This window comes from Clupea harengus, chromosome 12 (genome assembly GCF_900700415.2).
Source record: "Clupea harengus chromosome 12, Ch_v2.0.2, whole genome shotgun sequence".
Classification (NCBI taxonomy): domain Eukaryota; kingdom Metazoa; phylum Chordata; class Actinopteri; order Clupeiformes; family Clupeidae; genus Clupea; species Clupea harengus.
In genome coordinates, this window is record NC_045163.1 from 12,681,759 (window position 1) to 12,697,078 (window position 15,320).

The 15,320-nt window shown below is 43.6% G+C and overlaps 1 protein-coding gene across 2 annotated transcripts in view; it reads right to left on the minus strand.

Annotated features, from left to right (window-relative positions):
• The window catches only part of slc12a2 (solute carrier family 12 member 2), a 55,807-nt gene that overhangs the window by 18,805 nt on the left and 21,682 nt on the right, over positions 1-15,320 (minus strand). For both annotated transcript variants that reach the window (XM_031578364.2, XM_031578363.2), the window contains exons 4-15: positions 15,079-15,174; positions 11,441-11,580; positions 10,283-10,393; positions 9,716-9,824; positions 9,445-9,569; positions 9,226-9,310; positions 8,300-8,466; positions 7,860-7,967; positions 7,440-7,563; positions 7,160-7,261; positions 4,887-5,042; positions 3,671-3,770 (exon numbers count right to left, since the gene is read on the minus strand). In XM_031578364.2, the coding sequence (XP_031434224.1) occupies positions 3,671-3,770; positions 4,887-5,042; positions 7,160-7,261; positions 7,440-7,563; positions 7,860-7,967; positions 8,300-8,466; positions 9,226-9,310; positions 9,445-9,569; positions 9,716-9,824; positions 10,283-10,393; positions 11,441-11,580; positions 15,079-15,174 (1,423 nt within the window). The remainder of the gene's footprint in view (positions 1-3,670; positions 3,771-4,886; positions 5,043-7,159; positions 7,262-7,439; positions 7,564-7,859; positions 7,968-8,299; positions 8,467-9,225; positions 9,311-9,444; positions 9,570-9,715; positions 9,825-10,282; positions 10,394-11,440; positions 11,581-15,078; positions 15,175-15,320) is intronic.

Here is a 15,320-nt window from a genome sequence, read left to right on the forward strand (position 1 = left end):
ACGCCGTCAGACCCTCCCTAATCCCACACATGGTTTGTTGCCATGGCAACGCTTCAAGGGGCACGGCGTGGTCAAACTTTTCTCCGTTTCTTACACTCCTCGCCAACTACGAGCAAATTCACACACTTGGTGTTATGGAAAAATGGGAAGGGGAGGGAGGGAATTTAATGAGATTACTTTAGTTTCTCTGCAGGCTGCTCTGTTAAGAAAAACACAGTGCTACCCTGGACGTCTACCGTGTGAGTTACAATGTGGGTCACACACATTGACAGCCGCGCAATTCCATCATGTCATGGGCAGGACACATGATGTGCCTCATTATGGCTGATGCACAACCTTTCAGCCACCATCTCACACTCACACACACGCATCATTACATTCCCAGAATTAACTTTTCTTCATTGTTCTGGCTTATACAAATTCTACATCTACATTTTGAAAGGGTAAACAGAAGGGAAGGGGGGAGGGAGAGAGGGAGAGAGAAAAAGAGAGAGGAAGAGAGAGAGTAGAAGGGTCTTTTCAGAGGCTGATATGGAGTGTTGTTCCAGGTGTTTTTCGTATGCAATGCACAGTGGGAGCTGTCAAGCTATGAAAACTCTCTTTGCAGCTCTCCTTCACAAACCGCCTCTACCACTTTCCCCACCCCCGCAACCCTCCATCCACCACTGGGAGCTGCAGCAACCTTACCTGCACCTGCCAATCATCCTGAAGCAGCATTCGTTACCGGAAATCTGACTCCACTTGCCGTCATGCTCATCAAAAAGCCATCGCCCAGAGAACCGCACACAGCATACAAAAAATCACCCGGCTAATAACCTCATTGGGGACAAACGCTATTGTGAAGGTCATGGCGGCTGTTTAGAAGCCGTAAATTAGTTTGCAAATTCACCATAACTACACCAATCACCACTGAATAGCTACAGCTATCGAAGAATAGTTTGTGTTCAGACAAACTATAGAGATGTGCAGTGTGACGGAGCAAAATATGCGCCGTCACTATAAATAGCACACTGAAAGACGGAGAATTGTTGTGTAAATAAGTGTGCAGCGAACATTATAGCGTGAGTGCTTGGTGGACTGTGAGTTGAGTGATACCCAATCGCGGCTGGAACAGCATGGCGCCGTCCTGTGAGCAGGATCACTCATGAAATACAAAATGGAAGATCATGGAAATCGCGGAGCTCACCTGCAGCATAACATGCTCCCAACCGAAGCAGAGCGCATCTGAAACGTCTTCCTTATTCACGCAGAAGCGTCAAAGAATGGACGGTTCCACCTGAGACGGGTGTTTTCTTCCGTATGGAAGAATTACATTATATCTGGCTGTCAGAAGCCTAATTAGTGTAGTTGTGCATGTGAGGATGACAACTATGAATTATTGTATGCATGATACATGTTTAAGAGTTATAAATATGTCTGTTTAGGTAATTGATTAAAGTATAATGGTTAACTCCTGGGAGGAGGAGTTAGGGTGAATATAACCTGCATCCAGGTAATGGCAGGGAGTTGAGCTTTGTCCTCTGAGGTGAGAGGATGACTGTACTAATTAATTAAGCGATTTATTGCAAGTCAGTAGAACTATTATTTGTATTTGTTTGTGGGGAAAGTTAGTTCTGTTAAATGTAGAGTGCGTCTTGTCTGTTCACCTGCCGGCAGCATCAATAAATCTGCACCTTGTTGGCTTACTTGAACGCTTTCTGCTGGTTACTGCCTCTGCCGCTCAACACTCTACTTCACATGCAGATATAAATTACAGCGCTGATTTAATCTTGATTTAAGCGCTTGAATATACTCGGAGTCTCGGAACTCCTGAAGAGAGAGACAAACGGAATTCTGCGACAAAAGGTCAAAGACAGGAAGATCTAATCGGGAATGTGTACACAGGAATAACATGATATGAAACAACCCCAGCACAACACTAACACTATTGAGCATTCATATCATGAAGGACCCAAAGAAACTCCGTCACCTAAAAGGAGGCAGGGTGAGAAACGCCAAGGACGAGATAAGGGGACCTGGATGTTCCTGGAAGTTAGCAGGACTGCATAGAGATATGGGCTGAACAGAAGCACTAGAGAACTTGGGTGGCATTGCATGTTTGGGTCAAACAGAAGGGAAAAGACCCAGGCCTGTTACAGGCGAAAAGGAGCTCATTTGGGAACTTAAGATGAGAAGAGCAACCACTGGAGACGCATCAGGACACTTTCTTAAAGAAATACCTAAAATGCTGCTATTACAACCTTAAGTGCTTGACTGGCCCTGTGAACACACACAGATGGGAAGCCATAAGCCATTGCTGGAGTGGAGAAGCTGATAAAAAACCGCCAAAGACTGGCCAGGGAGACTGGAGTCAGAGAGTGTGGTCTGTGTGGAAAGCCAAACAAAGCCACATTGTAAAAGTGGTTCATAGACTAACAGAAGAGTAATTGAAGATCTCAATAGAGGAGAGCAGCTGCCAGTCATGATACTTGGAGAGCCTCTTGGCTGAGACTGGAGATAGCTGGTGCTGGATCCTCCCCAACTGTGCACCCCTTCTCTAACAAAGAGGCCTCGGCATAAAAGTGGTAACATTAGTTTGACCAAAAAAAAAAGCAGATGTGCAGGTGATTATCCAGACGCCAATATATGGAACCTGAGTAGAACACACCTCTTTACCACACACCCAAATGGGTGGACCTTGGTTATTGTTCAATCACTAGGTACCAACCCAACTAGTAGTAACCAATGACTGACGACTTATTAACATGTATCCCATCATGTTAAGTCACATGGCACAGAGAAAGGAGTGACTAGACACTAACAGCTGTGGTTATGTTACTGATTTTACATTAATATTTCACAATTTAATTTGTCCAATGTAACATGACTGTGGTGAGATTTGTGAGCATCCTTAATAGTTAGCAAAAGCAGAAGAAATGTCTTATTCCATGTCTTATTCGTCTGAGATCTAATTGAGGGAGAGAGTCTGCAGGGAGTGTCTCTGGAGCACCTCCTGACAGAACTGGCTCAAGCACTGAGATGCGTGGCTCATGGCACAAACAAACGATACCACCATAGATCACAGGTTCAGCCCCTGACAGAAAGTAGGTCTTCCCTGTGTGGTTAAATGGCATTTGGATGGAGCGGCACGTACCTGTACGACGTCTAACAATTAGCACCAAAGCTGGGCTCACTGGTTATTTAACATACACTCTGCTCACACTGTGTCCCCATAGGGTGTGAGTTAATTTATCTACAAATCCAACTCTCACACTAAAACCTATGTCTGCCGAGTACATCCTCTGCCCTGTTTCATGGATTAAGCAGCATCAATGACTAACAAGCATTTCCATCACATTTGAGAGTGAGACTTAACACTGCCCTTAATCAGTTGCCATAAATGTCTCATTATCAGACTTAACCTAAATAATTCTTCTGGACATAATGCAAACCATATGTTATTCTTCGTAATAGTTAGGTTGCAGCAGGGTAATGTTCACTAGCCTGCAGTGTTGGACATAAGAAACTGTAAGGCTTAGCAGTAGTGTTTTTCAATATTGCTTGTAGACAGAGAGAAGATAGGTTGAGAGAAAGAGACGGGGGGGCAGGAAAGAGAGAGGGGGGAGGGAGAGAGAGAGAGAGGGAGAGAATGTGAGTAAGTGTGGTGATGAGGGCCTGGTTGTTGGCGCACCTGTAGGTCTTGACATGGTCGGCAATTCCGCAGAGTTGAAGGCTGTTGGTCAGAGCTTGGTGGTAGGTCAGCGCCTGTGTGGAGGATCCCCAATTGACATCTACGGGAGAGCACAGCGGATTAAGACCCCATCAGGACCCCACACTTGCAAGTCATAGTTGGCCAGCTGGGTGCCTGAGCCAATCACGTGCCATCTCAGCAGCACTGTGAAGCCAGGGCATGAGGGTATTTGTCCATTAGTGAATGGTGTGTGTGTGTGTAAGTGTGTGTGTGTGTGTGTGTGTGTGTGTGTGTGTGTGTGTGTGTGTGTGTAAGTGTGTGTGAGTGTAAGTGTGTGTAAGTGCACGTGCACACGAGAGTGCCTGCATGTGTTTTAACTGAAATTCCTCTGGGACCACACAGAGTCTCTCTCTCTCTAGCTAGCTCTCTCTCTCTCTCCTACACACACACACACACACACACAAACTTTTAAAAGGCCAGGGGATTGACCACATGGGAGTTCTCAGCATCTGTGGGCTCAGCAGGGTTGTGACCTGAAAGGCCAGCAGGCCCCGGCTGCTTTTCTGCATGCACAAGACACGCACACACACACACACGCACACGCACACGCACACGCACACGCACACGCACACGCACAATATCCATAGAGCAGGCTCTCATTTTCTAAAGAGCTATACTTTCAGCTTTACAGAGAGTGGACCTCACGCTCACTGCCATTTCAAAATAAGAGCTCTGAAAGCCTACCACAGCCTAGAGCTCATTATGCAAACTCCACTGGGTGAATTTGCTTAGATGACAATATGCTATTCAAATGATATGTCATTCAAAGTTCCAAAGGGATTGGGAGATGGGTAACTCGTTGTGGTGTGTTTGTGGGGGAACAGGACTGCTGTGAGCAGTGTCCTTGCTGCGGAACACAGCGGTGGAAGTGTGGATGTGCCTCACAGTGCAGTTTTCAGATGTCGCATCCAATGAAAGGATGCACTGTTCTGCAAAAGCTCCTACACAGAAGAACAATATCAGCAGAGGATATGACCTAACTGCAGTAGTGCACCTCAAAGAGCTCTCTCTCCCCCTCTCCACACAAAGAGGAGTGCGAGACTGCCCTGGACAGTGCTCATTGGTAGGGGAGAAAAGGAGAAGAGAAAAGAAAAGAAAGATTTCTATGCATGTGTGTGTGTGTGCGTGTGCGCGTGCGTGTAGAGCAGCAGCTTACCAGGCTTTTTGTAGCTGACGTAGATGTAGAGGGACATGACGATGACGTTTGTGAGGAGGGCGGCCCACCAGTTGATGACAAACATCACCACGCAGCACAGGCCTGCCCCGGCCAGGGACACCCACATGTTGTACCACTTGAAGCTGGGGCGCCAGCCTGACACAAACAGGGGAATCATGGGTTAATAGTCGCCACAGGAGGGAAATCTAGATAAAGTAGCTGAACTATGATGACACCACATAGTTTTTGTTGTAGTTTTGACAGCTTAGCATAATTATTTAGATCAGATTTTCTCCGCTTCAAAAAATGCCTGTTATTGCCGAATCTTCTCTGTCGGAGACAACATACTTAAGATAGAAGGTTACCATCTAAGACACAGAAACAGTGTTTCCGCCTTCATCTTCATCAAAGTCTTACTCTTATTGTTCGCTTTTCACAATCTTCATTCCCTAGCTTCACTTTTATAATCCAGTCCTCCCCGCTTTTTCAAATGTTTCTCAAGTCCCTTTAGGGGAAAAAGGCTACATTCCTAAGCTACGGTCCTAAAGCACTGCAGTCACCAAAGTCAAACAATACTGGTCTCCTCACGTCATGAGAATTTCTTCCTCTCAGACATGCTCAGTCTGCATTTACAGTTTCCTCTGCATATTTTCCAAATGTAACACAAATGTCCTGATAAGGACACCAATGTGACCTTCATAAAGTGAATCCCTTTTTGTTTGCTTTGCTGGCTGGAAGAGCATGGGGTCACGTTGGATTAAAATGAGTTAGCCTGAGTTACCAGTTAGAGTAGGGTTACTGAAGAGAAAAGATTACATTGACAACTATACCGGAAACTGTAGTGAGTGCAGAGTGAGTGTGACAGAGAGAGAGAGAGAGTGTGTGTGTGTGTGTGTGTGTGTGTGTGTGTGTGTGTGTGTGTGTGTGTGTGTGTGTGTGAGTGAGAGTGTGTGAGAGAAAGAGTATGTGTGAGAGAAAGAGAAAGTGTGTGTGTGTGTGTGTGTGTGTGTGTGTGTGTTACTAGGACTAGATGGATTTTTAGTGGGGAGTCAAGGCATTAAAAGTTCTTTTTTTTTTAACCGTACACTGTTACTTGTAATAGCACACTACACAGGGTAAATGACCTGAAGGGTACACTAAGCAGTCCTACGCAACACTCCTTTGCTCGTCTTTTGTCTCTAAATGTCCTCTGTGCCAGAAAAGGCCTACATTGCCCCCTCAATTAACCCTCTCTTTGTTTTATGTCCGACAAACAGCTTCCAGTGAGTGTACAGATTGCCATGGAAACATTGAGTCTTTCTAACATCAACCGGCTAACGGAGGTTGATCTTCATTGAGATACGGGTCACTGAGGGGCTGTGTAGCACTTTGATGGCCAGGGCTGGCTAAGAGCAGCAGGCTAAAATGTCAGTGGTTCAAAGTTAACAGCGCTATCAAAAACGTACCCTTTAAGTCACTCGGTTGTAGCTGTATGAACGGAGTGTACATGGGTGCCATGACAACAAATGGACAAATAAAAATTAGTAAAAATAATAAATATATTTATACCTTGCCGTCTTCTACAGCTTTGGTTTTAAGGGAAAAACACACCACTTTACACAAACATAAACAAACATGATATTACACCATGCATGCTAGAATACAGATTTGAATGTGACATTTGACGTGCATCATTGTAAAAGGGCCATGTGCTACAACAATATTTGCTCTGTCAGAGATGTTAAGAAGTAAGCATATTTTGTGAAGGGTCAACTCAATTCACTCACAAACAAGAAATTCATTAAACTGTAAACAGTTGTGCTTTCAAATTGCACCATGTCACATAAAATTATCTTTCAAATTCTTTGCCAAAAAAAGACAAGTCATTTGACTTGAATGAATCCTTATACAGTATGTCTGGTTAAGAGTTTCAGTCCATCTGCCATTGTCAGTCACGGTGACATCTCAAACAATGGCCACTAAGAACCACGGTCTAAAGCATCTTTTCCCACTTTAAGACGAAGTCCTAATCTCAGCTATCGGATGACATTTGTTCACCGCTGAGCTTTAGTTTACTTCTTCACACTCTCTAACTCTTCACTCCCTAGTTGGGAGGATTAATCAGACTAGACATGCTTCAACTCGTCCGCAAATGCAAACCAAAAACCTGTACTTTCACCAATTCATGACTAAGCTGGAAATGGAGGCTGTTGAACAGGATTAGGACTCAACATCGTTCGAGGGAATTTGCCTGAAGTGATTCTTTGAGGCTGGGGTGGGGGCAAGCTGCTTACCTGGGGAGTTTGCGAGGGAAGCATGGAACACGGAGAAGTTGATCAAGGCGTAGGAGGCCAGGAAGAAATTGGAGATGATGGGAGCAATGGCGTTCAACTCCGCTGAAGAGACAAAGAGGTCACACCATTTATAATAAGCCATATGCAATAACCAACGCACATGTTCCATTTGCATAGCTCCCACTTCCAAATCTTTTCCCACTGAAGGGACACTTCAAAAAGCAAATGGCACTAGAAGCGCATTGCGACAACATAAAAGTATAGGTTTTTTGGCACATACCAATGAGGATAAAAGCCAAAGCGATGAAGAAGGTAAGAATGTAGCCTCTCAGAGGCTCGTTGTTCTTGCCGAAGCCCTTGCCGAACCAGCCGATTCCTGGGTAGATATTGTCTTTGCATAGAGCCTGGTGACAGAGACAACAGCAGGTTTTTGGACAAACACATTGAAACAACAGTAAACAAATCACTTCTTCATAGTGTTCATAGATAGCAGTTCAAAAGATAAATAGATTAACACAATGCAGTGACAGGCCACATTTAATGCTTATATCTAATGAATGCATGCATAATGTGATTCATGACCAATTTGAATGATTTAATTCATTAATGACCTGTTCCTTTAGTCATTGAATTAAATCAATCAATCAATAAATCAAACAATCAATCAATACATCAATCAATCAAATCAATCAGCACCTACCTGGAACACTTTAGGAGCGCTGACCAGAGAGGCCAGGGCGGAAGAGAGGGTGGCTGAGAAGATGCCAGCTGTGATGAGGGGTGAGAAGCCAGCCACCGTGCTCATGACCTGCAAGGAGACCAGCCAAAGGGGTTAGCCCACGGTTACCCAGTATTAAAACTAACCCTTTGAGTCAACTCCACCAGGAGAAAAGTATCAAAATGATCCACTATTGATTGATGTAATAACAGAATAACACTGACCATTTAAATCATCCAACTTGACCAGCAGGAAGGTATCAATTGATCAACTACTGATCGATATTAAAAAAAAGACCCATCATTGCTCAACATTGACACTATGGACTAATTAGGCTACTAGGTGTGAGGTTATTCAGTGTATAAAACTGAGAAAAAGTCCTGAGTTTGTTTGGTCTTGTTGAAGGGAAGGGGAAGACACACCTGGAAGTCGTTGTGAAGCCCAAACTTGCAGATTGATTTATCATCCATCCCCGGTCCGGGTTTGCAGTATGAAAAATCAAGGCAGGAGAAGTCTGTGCAGTTGCCAAATCCCTCAGTCGCGTTCAGTGTCATAGCAGGGCCGGGGGCATCACGAGAAATGCAGCCTCCTTCAGATAGGAACATAAGAACGAAGGCAAACCATTAAAGGAGTTTCACAGATGATGCTCACACGTAGACATGTTTCTTTAGGGACTTAAATCCTCTCATGTCTCTAAGACTAACTGATTGTATTTTGCAGTAGTACCCTATTAGTTAAATAACGGTTAATAGATAGATAGATAGATAGATAGATAGATAGATAGATAGATAGATAGATATTGTATTAATCCAGAGGGAAATTTAGGTCATCCATAGTAGCTTATACACTTATGCAACTCACAGACATACATACATAAATCACATACACATAGGGAGAACATGTCCACAGGGAGTGGGGTGTTTACAGATACAGGAATGGATCTGACCCTATGGTACATTATGCATAGATTGGGAAAGTGTTGATATCCACGAGGAAAGTGTTCTTGTGCTGCAAGTGTGGATAGTGCAAAGAGATAGTGTTCATGTGCTTGTGTGGATAGTGCAAAGTTCTTGTGCTTGTGTGTTTGTGTGTGGATAGTGCAAAGAGATATAAGTTACTAAGAGATATAAGTGGATAATAGCACACCAAATAGAAGCTATGTACATCCCTTAACCTGGATGGTCTTCATATATTTAGAAATGGGTAAGGGTTCCACCTGTGGTGTAGCTTATGAACAACCACACAAAGTACTGAGGAGGAATATGACCCCATAAACTTGGACATTCCTGTACTAGCTACACTGAAGTGTATCCACAATAGCTCACAGACTTTTCAACATAACACATACCTGTAGAGATGGCCACGCCCAAGTAAACTATCCCTGTGATTAAAATGGCCAGAAGAGTTCCCCTTGGAATGGCTTGTTGTGGATCCTGAAGAAATGGAACATATCTTGTTAAGCACAAGGCTCTTTCAAATACGAATAGCAAAAATCATTTTATAATGATTGGGAGGCAAATTCCTGAATTTAACCGAGGAAGTCGGAGAGAAAATGTCAGGAACGTACCGCAAGATCTCCTGAGATGTTAGCACCAGCGAGAATACCAGTGGCAGCTGGGAAGAAGATGGAGAACACAGAGAAGAACGTCTCCCCTCGGAAGTCAGGACCCATGTTCTCCAACAATATAGTGGCTAAACGGAGAGGGTGAAACAAAAACAAAAAAACAGGGAGAACATGTTAGAGGTTGACCTTCTCGCAAAATGTGATCAAATTTCCAGATTCCGTGCAAATAGCAATGACCGTATACGCCATTTCTGTGTAAGAAGATAACTCTTACTGTCGTAGCCAAAGAAGCCATATTGTTTCTTTTCCTCCACGGGGATGAAGGAGCCAATGAAGTAGTTGAAAATGGCAGTTATCAAGATGATAAGCAGAAAGATCTGGGCCTAAAGATTGAAAGATGAAGTGGTGGTTAAGTTAAACACCATTATAAAACCTAGTTTATTAACTTCAGTTCAGTTCTAATTCATGCCTGCAAAAGGTATCTACACTATCCAACTCAACAGCAGAGTCTGACCATCCATTCAACTGTGAAATGTGTGGGTATCCAATTTAGTTTAAAGGCTTCAGTTTCATTATTTTGCTCTGCCATTACGTTTTCGAAATGAAGAATAGAAACAGCAACATGACTCATCCTATACCTACTTACTGCTGTGAAATATGACTCATATGAGCAATCACAGCAGGACAGGCCTAAGTTCTCTGCTGCTTCCTTCGCACACCAAGGTGGCCACACACTGACATCCGCAACACAGTGGCTTTCCACATCTCCATAAAAAACCGCCATCCCTAAGAAACACTGATCACCGTCCTGAGGGGGTATTCAGACATGACTGAACATTACCTTGGCCTCCCACTCCATCCCTGCTACAGAGATACCCAGAAGGAGAATGACCGTGATGACTCCGACGATCCGGACGTCATTGACCGGGTCAATCATGACGAGGTCCGCTGACTGAAGAAAGAAAGTGGAACACAGACCCATCAGGGAACACCCAAAACAAGCAGTTGGTAACATACAGCATTCTCTAGACCAGTGGTTCCCAAACTTTTTACAGTCCCGTACCCCTTCAGACCTTCAATCTCCAGCTACGTACCCCCCCCCCCCCCCCCCCCCGTTGAAAAAAATTAAAAGTTTTCCTTTTCACCTTTTAGGTGAATTCCGTTTTTTTTTTCCGTTTTGCCTCATTTTGTTCACCATGAGGTGGATTGATGGCTTAAAATGAGTGAATAATATGTGCCACAAGTGACCCAAACCTTTTAATGTTGTTGTTTGCCAGCCATCAACAGAACAGAAGACTAAAGAAAACATTATTTGCAGGCGATTGGGAAGATGAGCGAATTAATTTTACAGGCCGTTGGACAGGGGGGCGTGGCCAGAGCAGAGTTCAGCACAGACGTGACATTTTCTTATTTTTTTAATGAATGCTTGTTCATCATTGCGATTGTTGTTGTGTTTATTAGAAAGAAATACAGCCTTGCAGGGCAAAATACAAGGGAATTTGGGCGATTTTGATGCACAAAATGATGTTTCCGTCTGAAAGTTGCAATTCTGTTTCAAAGGGTAATTCCGTCCGTTTTCCGTTATCGCGGACATTTTCTCCCCGCGTACCCCCTGAACCACTTCGCGTACCCCTGGGGGTACGCGTACCCCAGTTTGGGAGCCGATGCTCTAGACTAAACATACATGTCTATGCAATGCTAGGTTGTATCAGTGGATGTTAACTAGAAATTAAGTAGTTAGGACCTTAAAAATAAATAAAAATATCACAATCGTTTTTTCTTAATTACGTAGTAACTATATCATGGTGATGCATACAAACGCAGTCTCCATTTTGTATACAGCATCTCCAGTAATTCACTTCTGAGTAGGGACACGTCACACTCACAACTGATATGGCTAATCTTGACCTGTGTAAACGATTACGATAGCAACAGGGTGCCCTGGCTGTGATCTGGGAAAAACAACAAAAAAAAAACAAACAAGAGAAAGTTCTCTTACCCCTAGAAGCTCCACAAATGTTTCAGCAAAGCCCACGACGTACATGGCCACAGCCACAGCGTTGGCGAAGGCGAAGATGAGGCCAATGGATCCTCCAAATTCAGGACCTAAACTTCTTGATATCAAGTAGTAGGCCCCTCCTATAATGGAGACATTTGAAACAAAATAGCAAGATCAATCAGAACTTTAAAAATCTGGCATCACAATGGTTTTGATGATAAATAAGTGCCAACATCTGGGAAGTGAAAGTTTGTCATTTCTGTGAGACTAAATGTAATTATTATGTTGACAAATCAAGCAGCTGGAACAAACATAGTACCAACTCTTGAGAGGAAGATTGATGTTTTTTTCCCCATCTCCATGAAACTGTACTCTGCCAAAGCAGTTACCCATATCGGGGTCAATAAACAATTTATTCAACAGTGTGCAGAATAAAGTGGTATTTGGAGATTGGCTTCTGAAGTTTTTTTTTTTTTTTTATTCAAGTTCCAAAAAGTTGAGGCTAAAAGTAGGGGACATGGGAATTTCTGGAATACCTGGAAAGATTAGTTTCTGAGGGATTAAATCGCTCACAGCCTAGCAGATCAGCGTATTATAGCAATCCACATGCACGGCATGTGACTTCAATCATTTCTGACCCTCATAATGCTGCAACAGTAACTACAAAATAGTAACATGATTATCCCATCTAAAACCTTTACCAGAGACAATAGGCCTCCATTCAAACATCTGCTAATTAAAAAATGATCAGTTTAGTGAAAGCCACTGAGGTACTGAAATGAAGTGAGGTAAGACAGGAAAGCTTTTCAGATGTGTCTGAAAGTCCAGATTCATTGATCTATTTGGCCGGAGAGATTTTCTTTACGAGTTTCAATGTCTGTATTGCTTATCCTGCCCCCACACTAGACCAAACATCAACTGATAGATAGTGCGATCGCCAGGAGGCATCTCCAGCTCTGCCTGCCACTGTAAACGATATGATCTAGTCCATGTGAAACCTCTGTCAGAGTACAGAAGGTCGATGGAATACGCAGTCTCCAACCGTGTTGTTTGAGAACACAAAATAACCATACCTGCCTCTCTCGGTCTATAGATTTAACCTTTCGAAAAAACAAAAAAAGATTGGAAACTGGAACAGGGAAACCCAAACAAAAACAAAACAAATAAAACTCAAAATTGTTTTCCTTCGGTCCTTGCCCCTGGCGGATCTGTCGGAGAGCATCCTGTATTCATTTCAGATCGCCAGGGCCAAAACACCGCACCTCCCTGGCCGCTCGGTGGGGAAAACAGGCCTGGGGTTTTTAGGAACACACTATTGAATTTCCCCACATGCTGTGACAACTGAGAGCAATGTGCTGAGTGCTATCGCCCACCTTTCAAATGGCTTCAAGAGCCAATCACAGGGCACTCAGAACAGAGTCGCCACACAGAATGCTCTTTTATGGTGGGCTGAATGCGGCAGAGGTTTTGCTTTTCCTGCTGTGTCAAAGTTGAGCATTTCCAGGTTTCTGTGAGAAAAAGCCCTGCTGTGTTTCTTTCTCCATTAATACGAAGCAATTGCCCCCCCCCCCCCCCCCCCGTCCCAACTAACTAATCCACACAGTTGACATAAAAGAAAAAAAGAAAATTGGGATGAAATTTGACTTCTTGAGCACAGCCTTCCTGAGTCTGAATATTCATTTGTTATAGTTATAGTTATAGTAAGGCCCCAGTGTCTCAAAAGAGCACCTCCCTAATTCATCCGTTGTGTATCTGAATTTTCATACGGTTGCTAAGTCAGTGGAACAGGAAGGCTTAGCTCACGCTAGCGAGCCACTGGGCCCTGCTCTTAGACGGCCTTATGCTGAAACACATTCCAAGACTTCTAAGCAGGAGGTGCAATGGCAGAGACCAGCGACACTCTGGAGTAGGCCAAAAGGTGAAGGCAGCATAAAACGCTCTAAAATAAACAGGCAGGTAGTCAGGCTTACTGAGAGATTACTCAGCCCAGAGCGAATGAGAGCGCGGGGGTGGGGGGCTCTTAGAAGGGAGGAAGAGAGGAAAACAAACAGTGAGGTAAAAGGAAGAGAGGGAGCAAGATGAAGAAAAACAGAAAGAGTTTTGACAGTATTACAGTGATAGGCCTTATTAGTGTCTATTCCTGTCATCTGGAGTTTAGAAACCATAAACATACCGGCAGGAGTTTTAACGGCATCATTGAGAGAGAAAGGGCTGTGCTGATGCCAATGGTGGTGCCAGTACCCGTGCGTGTTCAGAAAACACCATTTTTTAGCCTTTTAATTGTTTATCTCCATTTGCTTTGCTTTTGCTGCCAGCTCCTCATCCGTGTTTACAAAATATTGTCTGAGAGAACACCTCTAAAAAGGGTACAAAAGGGCAAAACAAACTAGATACAAATGGCAACCAGTGAGCCATGCTGATCTTTTGCTTGCTACATGTTATGTCTACTCAGAGAGTGCCAATGAGGCTCCAATGGCGGTCAGGACACTGGGACCTTTACGTGACCTCTCATCTGTGTCCGGCTCTAGTGGTGAGACCTTAGCAGAGTGTCTGATTTCATTTCTCACTGGTGAGACAGAAAGGTCTGTTGTTCAATTAAAACCAGTTGATGTTTTCCTTTTATGTCGCTGGTTTCCTAATCAAAACGAGACAGCCTTTGAAAAGATCGGAAATGGGGAAACCTTTTTTTTTGTATGCGATAGTTAAAAATCATACACTATGTGTCACTTGACTGGCAATGCAATTTGGCCAAAGCTCCAAGACCAACTGGTTGAGCTAATCTACATCAGAATGCTACTGACTCAAGCATCAGGCATTATGAACAACTTCAGTATCTTATTAATCTCTCATAGCCCGGCTCCTGACAGGAATCCTGCAGTTTATGCAATATCCTGACCTCCCTCTGGGGAGAGAAGATTAAAAGATGGAAGTGATGACATGTGGAGTAGAGTGATATCTTAATTAAACTGACTGGCTCTGGAGGCGGGGCTCAAACATACTATGTGAACGTCCTTGGCTTTGGGAGTCAAGGAAACCTTAGATAAATCATGTTTTTCTTCCCGTTATCTACATGAGAGAACATCTACGATCATACCATCAAGGACTGCTGCTAAATAAAAAATGAGTAGTAGTGTCATCTAGTGTCAGTTATGTTCCCTGTTATGTTACACTAGACATTCAACTATCCGGATACTGTGCAATATATTTGAGCAGACACCCACAGCACTGGCTGCAAGATGAGGCACTACCTGATGAATGGAGACGGATTGGTTCCCCAATCACTCCTCAACACTCTATACCTGCATGCTTCCCGAGGACAGACCAGGTGACTCACCACAGCTGCACCATGACAACAAAACAATGAGGGGTCCCGCTTTGTTGTGAGCATCTGTGTGCTATGGCTGAAGCACTGCCTGTTCGAGACAACTATGAGCTAAATAAGCATTGGCTGCTCTTTGTGCGTTCTATAACTTTTAAAATTAAGATTTGTTTAAGATTATTTCAGAATAAAAGAACACAGAAGATAAATATCCCTAGTGTTTGGACTTTCAGTGCTACAGTGGAGTACAGCACAAAGTGATGATTTCTGCCCCAAGGCTGCAGAGGTAGCAGTAATAAGCACAGATATGTATACACACCTCCTCGTACAAAGCCGTTTGTCGCAATCGCAGACGTTGAGACGCCAGTAATGGTGGTCACCACGGTAGCCATGGCAACAATAAGGCAGGAGTACACTGTGAAATTAAGAACATGAAACAAAAACAATTGAAAAACAGAAACAGACCAAATAAATGATCTGAATTAAACAATAATTTCAAAAGTTTTAGAAGTTAGGCTAAGGAAAACACATCTGTACATCAGTTCACCCTGATGTCTAAAA